This window comes from Photinus pyralis, unplaced genomic scaffold (assembly GCF_008802855.1).
Source record: "Photinus pyralis isolate 1611_PpyrPB1 unplaced genomic scaffold, Ppyr1.3 Ppyr1.4_LG9, whole genome shotgun sequence".
Lineage (NCBI taxonomy): Eukaryota > Metazoa > Arthropoda > Insecta > Coleoptera > Lampyridae > Photinus > Photinus pyralis.
Window position 1 is genome coordinate 22,624,966 of NW_022170878.1, and position 19,949 is coordinate 22,644,914.

General features: G+C 40.2%; 1 protein-coding gene across 1 annotated transcript; it reads left to right on the top strand.

Annotated features, from left to right (window-relative positions):
• The first annotated feature begins 12,730 nt into the window (after positions 1-12,730).
• LOC116181403 (insulin-like growth factor-binding protein complex acid labile subunit) lies at positions 12,731-19,433 on the top strand. The gene is made up of 2 exons (XM_031501764.1): positions 12,731-12,832; positions 16,464-19,433. The coding sequence occupies exon 2, from the start codon at positions 16,467-16,469 to the stop codon at positions 19,431-19,433; it is 2,967 nt and encodes a 988-aa protein (XP_031357624.1). The 5' UTR covers positions 12,731-12,832; positions 16,464-16,466.
• The last annotated feature ends 516 nt before the right edge of the window (positions 19,434-19,949 follow it).

The window sequence follows — 19,949 nt, forward strand, 5'->3', positions numbered from 1 at the left end:
TTTACGCCCACATCGTTATCTAAGGGTGGAATTTGGGGTCTGCGTGCCAACGTAGTTTGTTTCCCAGCCTGGAAGAGGAGCCTATGCAGCGTTAGTTTTTCCCGCCGGCGTATTGTTTTCCGCCAGCGAGTATTTTTGGGTATTTCCACCTTGAGAAGATTAGATTTGGGAAATTTGGCAGTCCACCACCACCAGTTTGATTTCCTGTAACGACAAAAGCGAACGCCTGGAATGCGAGGTCACCAACCTGTTCCCAGCGGATGTAAGGCGATTAGATAAGAAGCAACGCCATTACCGAGATGAATTAAGGTAGAATTTGCAGTTTTATATTTGATAAACTTGATTAAATCGTGAAGTTTGCGTATTTTTGATCGATCTGAACAATTTTATATTTGACTTTTGGGGCTTTATGTATTTTAGGGGATTGTATAACAGTTAAATTTGATTAAGGTACCAGTTAAAGGAAATGTCCGTTATTTTTGATTATTAAGCTTTACCGTTCTTTTAAGGGCGGAGATATTTATATGTTTTAAATCCATTGACTTTCAAATAAAGGTATTAAAGATAATTAATGTTAATTCTCTGTAATTTCTCAAGGAGGTCAAGAAGTTTGCGTATAAAGGAAACCCAAATTGTTGCATTTACATACCAATCTCGGAAGCATATGAGAGTAGTAACGTCAAAACAACATTCTTCCAAATTTTGGTTACGTTTCTATGATTAATGAATGTTATACCGTGAGCTAGAATAGAACGAATTATCTTCCTATTTGCACCCATGTTATTATCTGAGCTAGCGGGTTAAAGAGGTACAGAAGGTAAGTCCTAAGTATTTTGAAGAGAGAAAAAGAAGATTTTTCACACCGACACGAACCTGAAAAATTACTGTTATTTTGTAAAGGGAAACATCCACGGCAAAATGGCGTACCTACGTTCAGTTTGTTAGGAAACCTTTACCAAAATAACGATAAATTGCGAGCAAGTTAAGGAAACCGCCGCAAATGGCACCCAATCGGTGGGCTTCGAACCATCAACGCCTGTAAAGAAGAGTTTCATGCAAATTATACCAGCAGAGCAACGAAGAAACTTTTTAAGAAACAAGAAAAAAGAAAATCAAATATTACAATCATTTTATGGAATTACGGTCCGGGTTTAAGAAAGCTGATCGAGCAATACAGAAAAACAAAATGGAGGGCACACAAGCGAGTGAGGACATCGTTTTTAGTCAAGAAAGCCAAGAAATTTTAGAAGCAGCTCCAGTAGCCCATATACAAAACATGGATTTGTCAATCTTAATGAAAGCAATACAAGGAATGCAACAAGAAATGAAAACAGGACAAGCGCATCTAGAAAACAAAATGGAAACAGGACAAGCGCATCTAGAAAACAAAATGGAAACAGGACAAGCACATCTAGAAAACAAAATGGAAGCAGGACAAGAACAGATTATCAAAACTCAAGAAAAGAATATCGAACAGTTACGAAACGAAATAAGAGGTCAAAAACAAGAATGCGAACGAAGATTTACGATTCATGAAAAGAAAATTGAAGGCTTACATCAGCAGCACGTTGGTTTCACACAGCAAGTGGACTACGAGTTCAAGAAAGTAGAACACCAGATAGCAAAACAGGAAAAAATAACGGATCAGAAGATAACTGACCTCGACAACAAAGTGGAAAGAAACACAGAAGAAATTGAAGAGATAAAAGAAAAAATAAAAGAAGAGAAACCGATTAATACACAGAATGCGAGTACGATCATTTACAAAACTGAGGGATTAACAACATTGAAACCAAAGAAGTTTGATGGAAGCTTCCGAAGTGTGCACCCGGTTAATTTTTTGAAATCCCTAGAGAATTATTGGATGAATATGCATCTCAAAGAAGAACAGAAAATGAATATAATGGAAGATTATTTGGAGGGATGTGCTAAAGCGTGGACCGATCTACATCAAAGCGAATGGAGAAATTTTAAAGAATTCAAGAGAGAATTTTTGGAACAATTTTGGTCAACGGAGAAGCAAAATAAAATCCGGCATCAACTAAATACGCCCAGACTATATAATGCAAGGAATGGAAGTTACACGGACCATGTGTGGTACTGGGTATCGAAAACTGCACACCTGGAACCAAGAATAAAGGAAGATCAGCTAATAGAAGCACTAGTAGATCATTTCCCAAGAGACATCCAGATGGTACTATATGCGGCCCAAGCAAAAACGATCAAGAATTTGACAGAAATTTTAGAAAAAATTCAAGAAACTAATAGAGATTGGAGAAGAGATTCAAACAGGCCAGAAAGAAGAGATCAAGACCAAAGAAATTACCAAAACCGAAATAATTATCAGCAAGACAATAGAAGAGAGGCCAACCCAGTGAATTATGGAAGGGGAAGAGGAAATTATGGAGCATACAGCAGAAGTTATGATGACCGAAGGCAACATGAAGGAGCTGTAGATAATCAGCCAAGAAGAAACGACCAGGGAAACTAGATGCTACTGGACAAGGAGCTCCACTTGGCCAGCAGCAACAACAGCAGGAGCAGCAACAATTAGTTAATTTTATAAAAGTATATTATAACCAATGCAAAGCCAATACAACACCCAAAGAAAATCATTTACCAAATAATCAAGCAATTACGAGTGAAGATGACGATTCAGAAATAGAAGAAGTTATTGATAGAACGGAAGAAGAAAGCACATACAAACCAATGGTCTTAGGAAAGTTGGAGGGGGTGGAGAAGCGACCCGAAGAAAGCAAAATTTGGCAGAAAAGAGTAGAAGACTTAGAAGAAAAATTGGCTAAAGCACATGAAGATCTTTTCAAAGTACAACAGATAAATTTGGAACTCCAGATTGAATTAGCAGAAAGGAATCAACATCGTTCAGAACAAGAAGTGGAAAAGGACAAAGACCAACCTAAGTTGCAAGAAGAAAAAATAGGTGACAGACAAGAGAAGGTAGATGAAAGAAAACCACAAGATGTCGATTTACCTAAAACGGGGGAATTCGAGAGTATGATTGAACACTACCAAGAGTTAGAGGAACAAGTTAAAGAGAAGATTAGAACAGAGTTAAGAAAAGAGTTAGTACCAAGTCGCAGAAGAATTGAAGAGAGCAATGAAGAAGAAATAGTGGAGAAAAATTTCAAGATAGAAGGAATTGAAAAAGAATCAATGAAGAGCATCATGAGAGTAAACCAAAGAGATTGGAAAAAGAGAAAGAAACAGAGGAGTACATAATGTGGTAAATTTAAAGAAGTATAGGGTATCAGAACCACCCAGTAGTACCATAAACTTACCGGTAGCAACCTATACCATACCTAACCAAACCTAATACCTGAGATCCTTTGTTATCAATTTTGAAAATTCTATTTTCACTGTATATATATTTTGTAAATAAGTTTGATTTTTTATAGGAATGTTTTGCTTTTAACTCTTAGTATGTTGTTTTCGATTCAACAGACCAGTTGTATCAAAAACAAGGAGGGGGTACTGTAATGGGTTGGAGTTTTTTAAAACCAAATTTACACATTCTTTACGTCCTAGAAAGAATTTTTTGATTACAATGTAACTTAGATATAAAGTGCAAAGGACAGATTCTATTTTTAAAGTGCTTTTGTTTCATTTTTATATGAATGCGATTTATACGGTGCGAGGGGAATTTTTATGCGGAGTAAAAAAGTGCAGGGACTAGGGAGTCGGCGTTCAACCATCGAGTAGTAAAGGTGGTGATTAGTGTCTGGAAATTTGCAGTACGCGGTATACGCAGTTAGCGTACTACGATTTCAATTTTCAATACGCAACAAAAAGTCAAAAGTGGTAGTGTGACGTCGCCGAACGTTTTAAAATTGATATAGCGTAAATAAAGTTATCGAGATATTTTACGCCCACATCGTTATCTAAGGGTGGAATTTGGGGTCTGCGTGCCAACGTAGTTTGTTTCCCAGCCTGGAAGAGGAGCCTATGCAGCGTTAGTTTTTCCCGCCGGCGTATTGTTTTCCGCCAGCGAGTATTTTTGGGTATTTCCACCTTGAGAAGATTAGATTTGGGAAATTTGGCAGTCCACCACCACCAGTTTGATTTCCTGTAACGACAAAACCGAACGCCTGGAATGCGAGGTCACCAACCTGTTCCCAGCGGATGTAAGGCGATTAGATAAGAAGCAACGCCATTACCGAGATGAATTAAGGTAGAATTTGCAGTTTTATATTTGATAAACTTGATTAAATCGTGAAGTTTGCGTATTTTTGATCGATCTGAACAATTTTATATTTAATTTTTGGGGTTTTATGTATTTTAGGGGATTGTATAACAGTTAAATTTGATTAAGGTACCAGTTAAAGGAAATGTCCGTTATTTTTGATTATTAAGCTTTACCGTTCTTTTAAGGGCGGAGATATTTATATGTTTTAAATCCATTGACTTTCAAATAAAGGTATTAAAGATAATTAATGTTAATTCTCTGTAATTTCTCAAGGAGGTCAAGAAGTTTGCGTATAAAGGAAACCCAAATTGTTGCATTTACATACCAATCTCGGAAGCATATGAGAGTAGTAACGTCAAAATAACATTCTTCCAAATTTTGGTTACGTTTTTATGATTAATGAATTTTATACCGTGAGCTAGAATAGAACGAATTATCTTCCTATTTGCACCCATTTCATTATCTGAGCTAGCGGGTTAAAGAGGTACAGAAGGTAAGTCCTAAGTACTTTGAAGAGAGAAAAAGAAGATTTTTCACACCGACACGAACCTGAAAAATTACTGTTATTTTGTAAAGGGAAACATCCACGGCAAAATGGCGTACCTACGTTCAGTTTGTTAGGAAACCTTTACCAAAATAACGATAAATTGCGAGCAAGTTAAGAAAACCGCCGCAAAGGTCTGCAACGTAGGGGTTGCAACGCCAACTTGGCAAATAGCCGAAGCAGAATACAGTAACCAAATAATAATGCAGTCACCTATGGCGCTACCACCCTACCTGCAATTCCTCCTCTCACTGTCAACTCGACTCAAATAAGTATAGGCAGCGCACCCTTGCTCTAGCTCAGGGAGACGGGTGGGGTTCCACGTTGGCCGGAACCAAATCCTAAAAGTGATAAAAAAAGTTGTGGGCGCCACCGACTCGGATTCCCAACCGCTGCTCTAGTACCGGGAGTCGGTCCGTAGATGGTAATTTAAAGAAAGAATCGAGCGACAGCTCACGTACCCAGGGTACTCACACACTCTCGCAATCAAAACACAAATACATACAACTTGACTAGCCCTCTTTAATAACTATTTAACAAATCTCCAAAAAAATTGTAAGTAATAACAAGAGTAAATAATAGAATCTGCAACTCGTACCACACAAACCAATTAAACGGTCGCCGAATCAAGTACCCAAAATCTCCCCCCCTCCCTTTTAAAATGACAACAAGCAATAAATAATCCAAAATTTAAAGGACAACAATCAACCCCCCTATGACTTCGACGTCGAACACCCGAGTAGCAGGGAATAATATCGGATTTCCGATTTAACTGCTACCATAAAACGTACCAAGCAAATGTACGCAATACGAACTATTACACCGATCAGTTACACATAAATATTTAAGATACCTGGTGATGCATCACAAAGAATCAATTTGGGGCCGCCTGATTTGCTGCCACCCAACACACAAAATTCAATAAATAAATATATATATATGACTTACCACAGTGCGAAATCACAGAAGGTTACCCATATTAAAAATCTACCATGCATAAATAACATATATAAAACCCCTTAAGTGTTATGACAATTACCAGCAGCTATCACTGGTCCCCACCCTAATAAAGGAAACAAATAATTTCCAACAAGAAAAATATGTGACACACAAATAAATGTACTTGATTATGCCAGTGACGCTATTCAATAGGTATGTTAATTAAGTGAACTCAAAATCGTTACGCTTAACCGGCTATGCCAGGTTCCAATATTAATTACACAACCAACAATCTCCCAGTTTCTTACTTGAGATACGAAGGACTTCAACTAATTACTAACAAGTCGGGTTAAGCCAACAGCTAAATAGAATCCATCAGATTCTCTGCTAGTAATAATTTACGTGATATTCCAAACCTCGCATCAAAAGTAACGTTTTCCAGAGGTGTCACCAGCATGTACACGAAACAACCAACAATCCACTTAGCTGTGCGGGTCCTCGCCTATCGGTAAACTCGAAGGGATCGCAATGGGACGGTAACGGTGAACAGCAAAATCGGCAACGATGTCTCGGAGCTGTCTCCGACCAGAACGATCAAGTTCTCGGACAGGTGTCGCGCTCGAACTTGGTACACGACGATTCCACCCAGTTAACGGCTTCCCTCAATTACAGCCATGCATAAAATTCCTCCGACGTTACGACAAATAACCCTCCATGCGGTACAGACAATCACAGTTGTTAAACGGGTCTCCCCGGGACTCGAACTCGAACAGTTTTACATATCCTTCGCAGCTCACATCCAATACCAAATCTCCAGTCTGATTACACACACGAGACCCACGACTGTTCCCACGCCGATAAGTGACAAAACAAATACTAGATTCACGTGGTAATGTAGATCCGTCACCAAATCCGCTGCAAATATACCCCGTATGAAATAACGAAATGACCACAAAAGAGTAAGGAATGACTCTTACCTTCGACCTGAAGGTGAAGCGGATGATCAAAATAAATGCCGATAAACGCCTTGTTGCATAAAACCCGGCCAAGCCGCGTGCTAGACCAAAGCACCAATTAAGTGGATATCAATTAAATCCCGCTAAACGGCATCGAGACAATTCCCCAAATATCCAATTCCAATATCCAAACGGATGCCTCAATGAACACAATTAATTCCAACTTTTAAATGCGCAACATTTCTTTTCGGCGTGCTAACACAAAATGCCCTCAGATCGCCATTTCCTTGTCCCACCACCGGCTTTTTAATCGTAAACCCCAAGGTAACGAAATAGGGACTCCAAGCGGTAAAAAGAGAAATTACCTCACGGTGGCCAAATCTATACACGACACAATCCATACTGCCTAAAGATATAAACAGCCGTTACAATAGGGTTCTTGTACACTAGCAAAAATGAAGGGAAGGGAAATGTAGTAACAATAAACCGGATAGTCTACACTTAGTCTTTAGTCAATCTCAAACTCACATAAAGGGGAAACAAGGCAGATTAAGCTACCCTTGTTCTGATCTTGATAAGCTAAAGAAATAAAATGATTGACAGGGATAGAACATAACAAGAATCGTTGTCACAATTGAGGGTAATTGATGATCTCACAATATTACAAATAGGACACTGTCCTTTTGCCACAATTCATTCGATATATGTGATACAACTATCAAAAACAAAAGAGTTTCTCGCGTAATGAATTTTACTCTGCGCGGATAATTAATACGTGATTTTGTAGGGCCTGTTACAACTGCACCAATACCAGGTTAGTTATGTTAGTTATGTTATATTAGTTATTATATACTTATAATTGGATGCCCATAACATTCTAGTTTAAGACACCGAAAGAATTGTAAAGATATCATTCATAGAAAAAGAAATATGATGGTGTAAAAATGGAAGAACCCTGATTTACTGTCATCGTTTTATCTTCAAAGACCTTAAACCTAAGAATTAATTATTTCCAGTGTGTATAAAAATTTACAAACACCATAATTTAATTACATGCACCATCGGCAAACCCTCAATTAAATTTCGTGGCTCTTTACTAAACGGATTCGGAGTAAAAAAATAAATAGTGAAACCGCGCGGATTATCCATAAGCCGTAATATGGTAAATCCTATAATATAACCGTAATTAATACTCAATAAGAATCAATAATAATGACTTTACACGAGAAAAAGCAAAATGTTGACTCGACCACAGATCGTCCGTACAAATCAGCATGAACGTGACCTTAACTTAAGCCCTCCTTTCTTGGACTTGCGGTCCGTAACCTTCTCATTGATTTATAGTTCATTTCAATAAGCACTTAGCACACTGTGCAGGATTCTTTATGAGGTACTCTGTTACGTTCCAGAAGTAGGTATTCCATAGTATTCTGGTCATGTGTCCGAATACGTGCCGAGTGTCAAAAAATTCTCCCTACTGAGAATCGTATTACCTTGTCCAGTTATGGACAGCATTAGACGATTCTGGAAAGATCATCCAATGTTTTTCATCAAACATGTTTTCGGTACCTGGGGAGGTTAGAGTTCCATTCTGTCATAATAGAAAATAACCTAAGCTGTTGATTTTGATCTGTAGATGTAGAGCGTTTTTGTAAATATATACTTTTTTATTATACCTGAATCACAATCTCCGTTTTAAACACTCAAATGCGTGCGAAAAAGGGCCTTTAAAACACACGTGCTTTAAAGTTGCTAAGTAACGATACTTCAAGTATGACTTTTGAAACTGTCATCTGGGATGAAATAAAAAATCCTCTTAGGTCGCTTTCTGTAAATGCAGAACATCTCTTTGGCTTTTGTACCTATCCTTTGGTTGAAGCTTTCACAAACGGTATGCTTCCAAATCTGTTCCACTTTTTAATCGCAGCATTGTTTTAAAGTTTTGAATGAATGCACCAAAATATAGAAGATTTAAATACTTGACATTTCCTTCATATATGCCAGCATTATGGATGCATTTAAGACTGTATTCGTAGGTAACTTCCTATTCGTCCATGGAAACAACTTTTCATATTCTTTATAATAGGCTTTACTGGATTTGGATTTTACACCTACCAACGTTTGTTTAGATTTTACAAGCGATTTAATGGACGATGTATTATCTTTTTCAACGGAAATCGTTTTATTTACAAAGATGATGATGATTATAAGCAAACGTCAAGTGACATTTCCATGGCAATCGTGAAATTTCGAACACCCAGCCCACTTAATTAGACATGTATTCGAGTATAACGTCAATATGACTTCATTGTATTTCCTATTTTTAAATTATACTGCAGGTATAATAAAAAATACTATAAGATACACGTGTATAATTGGTCTTTAAAACACTTGCAACGTTAAAGGCACTCCGCTTTGCGTCGTGCCCTTAAACTCGTTGCGCGTGCTTTAAAGACTTGATTATACACTTGTATCTTAATATACTATTCAAGGATGCACACAACGTACCTACTTATGTGCAATAGAAGATTGTTGGAGAACGACTTAGATTTGCTTCACCTTGCTGCTTCGAGTACAGTGTTTCGTCAGCTTCCTCTATGATAGGTTGCAACAAGACGGATCTTTTCATTGTTGTGCTGGTCTATACGTCCAGTGTGGCGAACCTTCATTTGTTGGGCAACATTTCTTGCATTAGGAGGGTAGGGGTGGTGGTGATCGAATACTTCCCGAATTGCCACTTTATGTGGGTGTGTGACCCGATACCGTCTTTAGAGAAAAAGTGAACTGCTGTATTTAAGCAAGGTGTGTGGCCTACTTCCAGGGAAATTTGTACCCACTATTTTGTCATAGTTAATCTAAAGGCTATCAACATTCTTCACCTTGGAATTTTGAGAATTTTTGTTTGCTATCTTTGAATCAAGGATGTATTCCATTTGACTTTCGTTGGTACTAGTTCCTAGCGAAGAGAAATACTTAAAAATCTCCTTCATCGGGGGTTCATTGGCTAGCACCACCATTAAAAAACGCTTCTATGTGTTGCTCCTGTTTGGTGAAGTTCTTATAGAAGCGGAATTGTTGCTTAGGCAGATTAGTCGGAAGTTTTGGAGTGATGCATGCGACCTGTTTGGGCAATTACGTTACGTCCGTCGTTACGTTTTGGGATGGACAAGCTATAACACCTAGGTAACGTACATTTCACAATACTTCTTTAGTCATACTTGACTCATACTACTTCTAGCTTGTTTTATCGTTAAAGTCGTCTTCAATCAGACTGTATAGCAAAGTAGTAAAATACCGACAAAATCGAAGTCTTACCTGTTGTTAGGGAAATTACCCAGTCAGGAGCATACGTTTCCCCACGACCGTTTGTCCGATCCATCATCGAGAGTACGTACATTAAAAGAGCATTTCTTTGCCAAAAACGGAAATCCATCCGTTATCGTGAGTACACTACAAGGATAAATAATTTCAATATTTCAACGTTATTGAAGATCCTCTTCCAGGATAAAGTTTTGAGTAAATTTATAGTGGCGTTTCAAATTAATCCTCATCACGAAAACTATATATTAAATTAATAAATAAAATAATGAGGGGTACTCGAAATAATAATTGATACAATTACCTAATGACTGACTAAATGATCCTGTCATTATATCTCAAATTAATTTATTTTAGACCTACAACCAGTCGTTGGAAACAGTTGATGACAGATAGTTGATCAAGACGATTCACCTAGGCGATACCATATTGCGGAGGATGCTCAGCAAAGTGTGTGATATCAACTGTTTCAAAAATGAAGAAGGAAAGTTGTGCGGAATTGTGTGTAGGTGGCCCGACAATTGACCAATTAAGGGGCCGCTTAAACTCTTCAGCTGCAAAAGGAAGCGTGTGGAGTATCCTCAGCTCAATGAACACCGGGCTGTTATTATGATAGGGACCAATGACGCTGCGAGGAGTTAGTTCCACGAAACGAAGTTTAGAAGAACGTTGAAGTGGCTGGTTAGGGACTTCAAGCGGGTGAAACCGTCCATAAGAATGGTGCTGTGTACAATTCCACCCAATAGAATTACAACCAGAAGTGGAAACAACGTTGTCGCCTATAACGAAGTGATTACAGATCTAGCTGAACAAAGGGGCCTAGTTCTTGCTGACCTAAACCGAATTTTCCATCAGCCGGGAATTCCTGTGTTTGAAACGGACGAACTCCATCCCAACGTCTTGGGGCTGCGCGCCATGGAACGCGAAACAAGACGTGTCGTAAAGGTTTAACCGGCCGGCGTTCCGCTGATAAAATACTGCCCTATTTTGTGGGGTGTTTTCCGAAAAACGACAGATAGAGGATTATAGGTGACCCCTTGGGGCACCACCGTACCCTAATCCTACGCGTGTAAAGTTCACTCAATTTTAATAAATTAATTTTGAATTGTAACTTGCATTATTCGTATACGACGCCATTGACCAAACGAAAGCGAATTTTTCGAACTGTGCTAGGGCCCTTTTCAAGAAACGACAGATTGGGGGTTATAGGTGACCCCTTGGGCCACCACCGCACCCTAATCCTCCGCGTGAAAAACTCACTCAATTTTAATCAATTGATTTTGAATTTTAACTTGAATTATTCGTATACGAGCCATTGACCAAACAAAAGCGAATTTTTCGAACAGTGGGGCACTTTTCAAAAAACGACAGATAGGGGATTATAGGTGAAACCTTGGCATACCACAACGCCCTAATACTCCGAGTGCAAAATTCACTCAATTTTTATAAATTAATTTTGAATAACTTGCATTATTCGTATATGACGCCATTGACCAAACGAAAGCGAATTTTTCGAACTGTGATAGGGCCCTTTTCCAGAAACGACAGATAGAGGGTTATAGGCGAACCCTTGGGCCAGCACCGCGCCCTAATCCTCCGCGTACAAAACTCGCTCAATTTTAATAAATAAATTTTGAATTTTAACTTGCATTATTCGTATAAGGTGCCATTGCCAAAACAAAAGCGAAATTTTCGAACAGTGGGACACTTTTCGAAAAACGACAGATAGAGGATTATAGGTGACTCCTTAGCCCACCACCGCCCCCTAATCCTCCGCGTGCAAAACTCGCTCAATTTTAATTAATAAATTTTGAATTTTAACTTGCATTATTCGTATATGGCGCCATGGACCAAACAAAAGCGAGTTTTTGGAACAGTGGGGCACTTTTTGAAAACGACAAATAGGGGATTATAGGTGATCCCTTGGGCCACCACCGCCTCCATAATCCTCCGCGTGCAAAACTTACTCAGATTTAATAAATTAATTTTGAATTGTAACTTGCATTATTCGTATACGGCGCCTTTGACCTAACAAAAGCGACATTTTCGAACTGTACTGGGGCACTTTTCGAAAAACAACAGATAGGCGGTTATAGGTGACGTCTCGGGCCACCACCGCACCCTAATCCTCCGCGTGAAAAACTCACTCAAATTTAATAAATTAATTTTGAAATTTAACTTGCATTAATTTTGAATACCTATACGGCACCATTGGCCAAAAAAGTCTAATTGTTCTTTCTGGGGTTTAAAAAAGAACCCTTAACCCTCTCTCAATTTAAATAAAACGTCATTTTGGTTGACACCCCACGTTGTCGCGCAATTTTCCAGCTTCGGGGGCGAATTTGTCGAGTTTTAAGGCTCTTTTCCAAAAAGGGGATGGAAATAGGTCCCGTCCCGGTGCCTTCACTTTCGAAGGCCGTTTATTTAAATTAAAAAAAACGAATGTAACTTCAGCCCTTTTCTAGTTATTTTTTGTTTTCCTATTTGCGTTGGTACTATCCCAAAAGCGAATGTTTTTGAAAAAAAGCGAAAATGACTTCAGGCTACAGGTAACTTATCCCATTCAATCAAAATTGTTAGTGTTCGCCGATACATTGCTTGGCAATTGAATGGACAAATCAAATTCCATTAATTCGTAATTGAAAAGACAACAAGATTAGCAACATTGTATTCAAATATCCGGAATACGTGCGTGGGAAAATAGGATAATATGTAATCATTTATTACAACTTTAATAACTAATTTTAAACTCATAATCATGGAATGCAAGTAAAAAACGATTAAGCTGCAGTAATTTATGCAAGTTGAAGTTTTAGGCGATCAAAGTGTTACATTATTTCCGCTTAAGTAGTGCAAAGTGTGTGTGCTAAGGTGAGTTTACGAATTTTCAGTCTTTTAATGTAAAATATAGTGCAATTTTTGAAACTTTTGGTTAAATTGTCCCTTTCCATTCATTTTTCAACATCGACATAATATTATGTCTTGTTTTTGGCTGGTCCTCAAATTCGTTGTTTCTTCAAACTCCTCTTAACTATATCTCCGTACTCCATGTATTCTTCTGTTGGTTCAAACTACCATCACCTTCCCTACACTTTCTTTCATTTCCTGGTAAGCCGCTCTCAAGTTTTTTTCAAGCTCCCCTCAGATTTCCCCTAATAAGGTTGTTTAAATTATACTGCAGCTTCCATCGTGATTCGGGGGTCTGGATTTTGAGGGAAGGGTGAGCTTACATCCACGCGCACATATGCCATCCCACGCTTGGGACACACTTGAACGGGGGAAGCGGCTCTCGGCTTGGCCCTGTTTGGCCAAGATTCCCCCAAAAACAGGAACAGTGCAATTTGGACTTGTGTTTCTTCTGGGCATCTGAAATTATTAGATTACCTACAGTGGAATTTGGCGACTGTTTCATGGCCATTTGCGCCAGCTTTGTCTTTGATCGATCAAGGAGTTACATTCAAGCACCAGCCTCGAGGTATGCAATGGCCGAGTGCCTGAAAGTCTATCGATATTTCCACCGAGGGCTTACCAGCACTGAACTTTACCAGCAACTTCGTTTGAGATACGCTTGAGAATTTTCCCAGTAGTTGGGTGATTTAGAAGTTCAATTTCTTTTGAGTAGATGCAGATGTTCTTGTACCATCTACTGCTTTGGATCCATCTGTGAAGGTTGACATGCATCTTCCACACGGAAAAGGAAACAGTTCACCCTCTATTTCTGTCACATGAACTTTAAAGAGTCATAAAAAGAAACGAGGCAAGAACTAGCATGCTCTTCTCCTCTCTTCCAGGACTTCACTCTTGCTTTCCCTTGTTCTTTCCACCTCTGCACATTCCCATAGCATGTTCTCTACATCCTCCTCTTTCTCTTCCCAAATTCCTGAATTTCCTTTATTTATATATTCGTATTTTCTACCCCCCCCCCCCTTCCCAACTCCTCGATTTCGAATTCTCGCTATTATCTTGATATTTTTTGTTCCCTCCCTATTCAGACACCTATTCCTTTATCAGTTCCTTGTAACTACTGTTTCCTCGTGGGCCCACCAACTATCTATCTCTTCCAGTATTTTTTCATTTACCGACCTTCCTCGTCCTCCCATGTATGTGATTTGTCCGTATCTCCCCCCGGATCCCGAACCTCTCTTGACGATAATTCCAGAGACACTCCTTCCTCTTTTTTGCCCTCTTTGTCTCGTGTTCCTCTTCCCATCTCTATCTTTACTCCCTGTTCTGGAATTTAAATCTCTCCCCAATATTAGCCCAACCTAATCCACCAATTCGTGTAATACATAATTATATACAATTGCTCACCCCCCTCTTTTTCTGAAGGCCATTGGTCCCCATTATCCTCTTCTCTTCCATTTCTCTTTGTAATCTTTCATTTAGTACCATTGCAGATTCCTTCGTGTTTCCCCTATAATTTTTCACATACTCTCTGTCGCATCTTTTGAGAATCGGCATTACTGCCACCCTTCTTCCACCATTTGGGTTAATCCCCTCCTTACATTCCTTGTTTACTAGATTCCTCATCTTTCCCTTGAACATATCTGTGCTAAAATCAAACCGCTGTCCCTTTTTTCAGTTGCTGCTCGATCTCCTCTTTTGTTATCACATCTCCGTCAACCCGTTCTCTTCCCATCTCTTCCATAGTCTCCTTTTATGCTGGTTTCCTTGTAGTACCTGGCTAAAATGTTGTTTCCATTCCTTTAGTTGTATTTCCCTCACACTTGTTCTACTTCTCTTTTTATTAGCGTATTTTTTAGGAATTAAAAAAAAGTACTATTGTTTGCGTTTTGTCCGTCCATCCGTCCGTACGCCCACCCGCCCGGACCCACTTCTACCGTTTTGAACTACTTCTAGGGGAATGGTCCTAGAGACAACCAATGGTCTCAGAGTTTGCATACGCATGTCTTTAGTGGTGCTAAGTTAAACTTTAGGAAAGAGGGGGAGGGAGTTAACAGATGTTCTACCCTTCATGGAGTTCTAATGATCGAAAAAAATGAATCGAAATAAATTGGTTTGTACAAACTATAACCTTCCCGTGCGATTCTTTTTCGAGATCTGTGAGCGACGGCGCCTGGGGGGGGGGGGGGTTAACATTAATTTTATATCTCATTGCGCTTTATCTGCACAAGGGTTGTGCACAATTTATGCTTGTTTCTTGTTTATCATCTTGTAAAAATCCTACTCTGTTTTTATTTTCACGATTTGCTCTTCGTATCTCCGTTTCTCCATTGTTTTTCTGTTTCTTATCTCATCCTTTTTTCTCCAACATTTCTCTATATCTATTCCTTTCTTCTGTACACTGTCTCCCCTCCCCTTCAGTTACTTATTTCCACGTTATTGCATTTTTAATACTCTTCTTTATATTACTCTACTCCTTCTCTGTACTCGTGCGGGCGTGGTCTTATGCGTGGTGCTCGGTGTGGTGGGTGCTGTGGTGGTTGCGGAGGCATCTCCTGTGATCGTTGTGCCAAAGTTCCCCGCAAGTTTGGCTCACTGATCCTTTAGGTGTGGTTGGAAACAGTGTTTGACTTCGGCTAACGTGGCTGCGCCCTCTGTGTACTTCTGGATCTTGTGGGCGAACTCGTGTCGGATGAAGTTCTGCGTCGATCCGGCGCGGCGTCTAGTAGGGCGACCAGTTCTTTGTCCTCACCGTTATGGTTGGAAAGCCTCCATCATTTGGTTGGCTGGATGCTCGGTCCGGCAACTGATCCGTTTCCCTGGTCCTGTTGTTGGTTAGCTAGGACGGAGCAGTCTCGGTGTTAGTGATTATGCGGGCAGTAGCGGCATTTCGGTGAGCGTTGTGGGTAGGTGGTGGATTCGACGATGGCTGGTCGACTCCGGCTCCTTACGTCCTCTTCGATCTCGGTGGCCAATTGTCTCGGGCATCGAATATCCGGATGTAGCAGATCGCGGACTAAGGGTAGGTGGCCGTGTGTCAAGATGTTTTTTAGGAAGTGCACCTTCATCTCGGTGTAGTCGGTGATGGACTCGACGGTGGCCCACCATTTCGCTGCGTCTCCGGTGAGATTTCTTGTAACTGCCTGAAAGAGGTTTTGTTCCCCTTGTGCGCTTAGTGCTTCCTGGATTTTTTTAAGTAACGGCTTTGGGTCGTCTAGGAGGTCTCCACTGTATGTCGGCTGGTCCTTTTGTTCGGGTAGCTGTTGATGCAGAGCCGTTATGATCGAAGTAATAGAGAGACAGATATTCACTTGATGATGCCCAGGTGCTACATTTTGTGATCTGCTTACAGTACTTTCATTTTAGTCCGTTGGTAGAGGAAAATCCGAATTAATGTATTAATTTCGTCGCGAAAACTGGAAAACGCATTGATATTTGCTATTCGCGTCTTGGTCAATATTTTGGGTCGTTAAAAAGCAGCAAAATCACCACTACAATAGAGAGGGACAAGATATTAACCCACGTATGAAATATGCAGTATGGCACAAGTGCATAGACTTTTTAACTTGTTTAAGCTATGATGTCTTTTTGTTTCTAGGATATGGTCCAACTTGCAGTTGCTGTTCTGGTAGTGGTGCTACTTCAGGTAGTGCCACATGTAACAAGTACTTGTGATTACTACGGTTTTTGGGGAACATCCGAAGCAATTTGTTCAAATTTGGAAGAAACCGATATTCACCAGTTAAGACAAGTTTATCAATTAAAAATCGCGGACTCTTCATTACCGAAACTTGAAAAGAACTCTCTTCCATCCAGCATCACACATCTGTCTCTCACCAACTGTAATATCCAAGAAATAAATTACGATACCTTTGAAGGCATGGAAAATCTCGAAGAACTAGACTTGCACTCCAACAGCATCGAAAGCATTGGGTTCTTGATGCATACACATCTTATTACGTTCTTAAATTTAAACTACAACAGTTTAAAGACGCTGGAATCGTTTTCATTCCTCACCACACAGAAGTTGCGACAACTCTATCTACAAAATTGTGAAATTACCAATGTAAAGGAAGATGCCTTCCTTAGTCTGCGAAACCTCCAGCACTTAGACCTGCGCAATAATCTCCTCAACAGGTTGGACATAAATGTATTCTCAGGGCTCACCAATTTGGAGACACTGGATTTAAGTCACAATCCACTGGCGTTGATCGATGAAAATCTGTTCAGAAACCTCGGCAGCCTTCGCAGCCTGCACTTGGAGAATAACTCACTTCAGGAGGTTAAGGGTTGTTTCAGTGACCTACACGCGTTAGAGTTCTTAGACTTATCTCAAAACAGCATCGGAAATATAAGTCGAAAAACGTTCGCGGGGCTTCGCAGACTGACTCACTTGTCGATGTGGTACTCGGCAGTTACCAGTATAGCCGCCGAAACTTTTCAGGCCATGAGTGAGTTAACTGTCCTAGACCTGGGTGGGAATCAATTAAAAGCTCTAATACAAAAGAGTTTTGCTGGTTTAATCAACTTGAAGGGCCTCCATCTTGCCGGCAACGCGATCGAGCACATCGACGCACTTGCCTTTCGTGATTTGGGGGAGTTGCGCTTCCTGGACTTGTCGTTCAATAACATTACATTTCTCTACTCGCGCACCTTTACCGGTTTAGTCAACGTGAACAAAATGAATTTGAGCAGCTCCAACATCGCAATGGTAGAACCTGGAGCCTTTCTCGGATTGGATCACTTGAAATATCTGGACCTGTCCGAAAATGCGATCGACGTTTTGGGAAAGGAAACATTTCAAGGCCTCGCCTCGCTTCTCGAACTGAACGCGTCCAATTCACAAGTTGGTGTGATTGAGGGAGGAGCGTTTAGTGAGTTGCGGTCGATGCAATCACTCGATCTGGCGAGCAACAATTTTAGCGAAATTCCCAGCGGATTTCTATGCGATCTCCCGCAACTGAAATCGGTCAACTTGGCGAAGAATCGAGTATCGCACGTGAAAGGGGGCGCATTCCTCAATCTTGAGGGGGTAAGTTTTGTGGACTTTAGAGGGAGCACTGTGGAGGTCATCGAAAGTTGGGCTTTTCAAAATTTAAGCTCGTACAGAAACTTTGATTTGTCACAGCTATCCATTGCAAGGGTGGAGTCTAACGCGTTCAGTGGAATTGAAGTTTTAGACAATTTGGATTTGAGTGGAAACTGTATTAAGACAATACAAGAGCACACGTTCCGGATTGGAAAGATGGGAAATCTGGATTTAGGCGAAAATGAGATTGAGGAGCTCAATCCAGGTACCTTTAGAGGTTTACATTTCGGACCACACAAACATCTCAGATTAAGCTACAATAAAATAGACCGTCTTAGACGTGGCCTCTTCTCTGGAATCCGAAACGTGTTGCACATTTACCTTCAAGTAAGTAATATTGATACAATTGAACCGGGAGCTTTTGATGATGTTGAAATGATGATGGGTGATGGTGAAGGAATGAATAGTATTAATTTGCAACTTAACGCGCTAAAGTCTTTACGTCCCTACACGTTTTTTGGAATCCGCAATTTGCAAACCTTGCTACTAGATAACAATGATATTGACGATATAGAGCCAAATGCATTCGCCGGACTTCATCTGCTACAAACCCTTTGGCTCGACTACAATCACATTCACATGTTGGACTTGCAATCCTTTGTGGGTTTGTGGAATTTATCCACACTCTCATTAAGCAACAATAATTTGACATATTTTCGTGCGGGTACATTTTCGCATTTACCCAAGCTGTCGGTACTAGACATATCCAATAACAAGCTTTCGAAGCTGAACGACGTTGCCCTCTATCCGTTAAGAAGCCTCACACATCTAAGTTTGGAGGAAAACATGTTGGTCACCTTAGACTACGACTCACTGTTGAGCCATCACGCATTTCTCTCCACCATCAACTTGAACAATAACCAGTGGCTGTGCTCCAAACTGACAAAGATACTTAAGGCGTTCAGAAACAGAAACGTTCACTACTCGCCAGGAAACGTACAAGACTTTTCACTTGAAAACATCGAGTGGATTAGATGCTACGATTCGGAAAGGGACGTAGGCCTTGAGGAAGGGGCCATTCCGGATTGGCTTTCCGCCAACTCGACCTTAGAAGTAACCCTCATCAAACAGTTTAACATCGTACGGAACGCAATTTACAAAAGCACAACCGACATGCGAGCATTCTTCGGCGCATGGTTTAATCAGATAAACGCATCCCTCGCTCGTGACACCCATGTAGAGGAAAGTTTGTACGCCATTCAGAAGGAGAATAACGCACTCCTTTCACTGTACCTCAATAGTACAAGATTAGATTTAAAACCTGTAGAGCCAGTAGCACTGACGGGGTTGCGCGAAGGGAGCAGTGGCTGGAGTACTGGTGTGCTTACTCTCTTTGGGGTTGCCATTACGGTTCTATTAGGTGCCCTGCTGTGTGTGCTCTACAAGAATTTCAAGCTGGCCAGTAGGAATAACCAGCGATCGCAGTTTGAATTGTTGCAAACGCACGAAAGATACATTGGGGAACCTAGTTCGCTGTAAAAATATGCATCTAATTATATTGTTTAATCCTATATATATATATATAATTGTCTTGTTTTATAATGCCAGTTCCTAAGTTTCTAATAGCCACCTTCTCGCCACTTTACGAAATCCCGAAGGTGCATTGGGGGTTAAAACTGCCACGGATGCGCCGCCTCACATCACCACGTTACAAAAAATGTGAGCTAAAGAAGTTTGAACTTTATAATTCATTATACGTATTCAAGGTAGAAACAAACCTTTTCAGGAGCGCCCATCTGTCTGTCCCTCTTCCTCTCTTCTTCCGATTCGGGTATAAAAAATAAAAGCAAATCCTGATCCTCAGCACGCAACTGCTTAGTATGGTGGCAGCTAACCATGACCAAAGTTGGCATAATCATCATGGCTCCAGCGACTCCCAGAGAGTCTCTGTACGTTACCTATCTGCTTCCTGCAAGTTGCCATGCGCATGGCAGGTTACCATACACGTCAAGAGAATAAAATGTCCGAGGAGGTGATTGTAATTTAGATTTAAAG

What these genes read in the sequence shown, in the direction of transcription:
- LOC116181403 (XM_031501764.1), top strand. Translation starts at nt 16,467, where the DNA reads ATGGTCCAACTTGCAGTTGCTGTTCTGGTAGTGGTGCTACTTCAGGTA.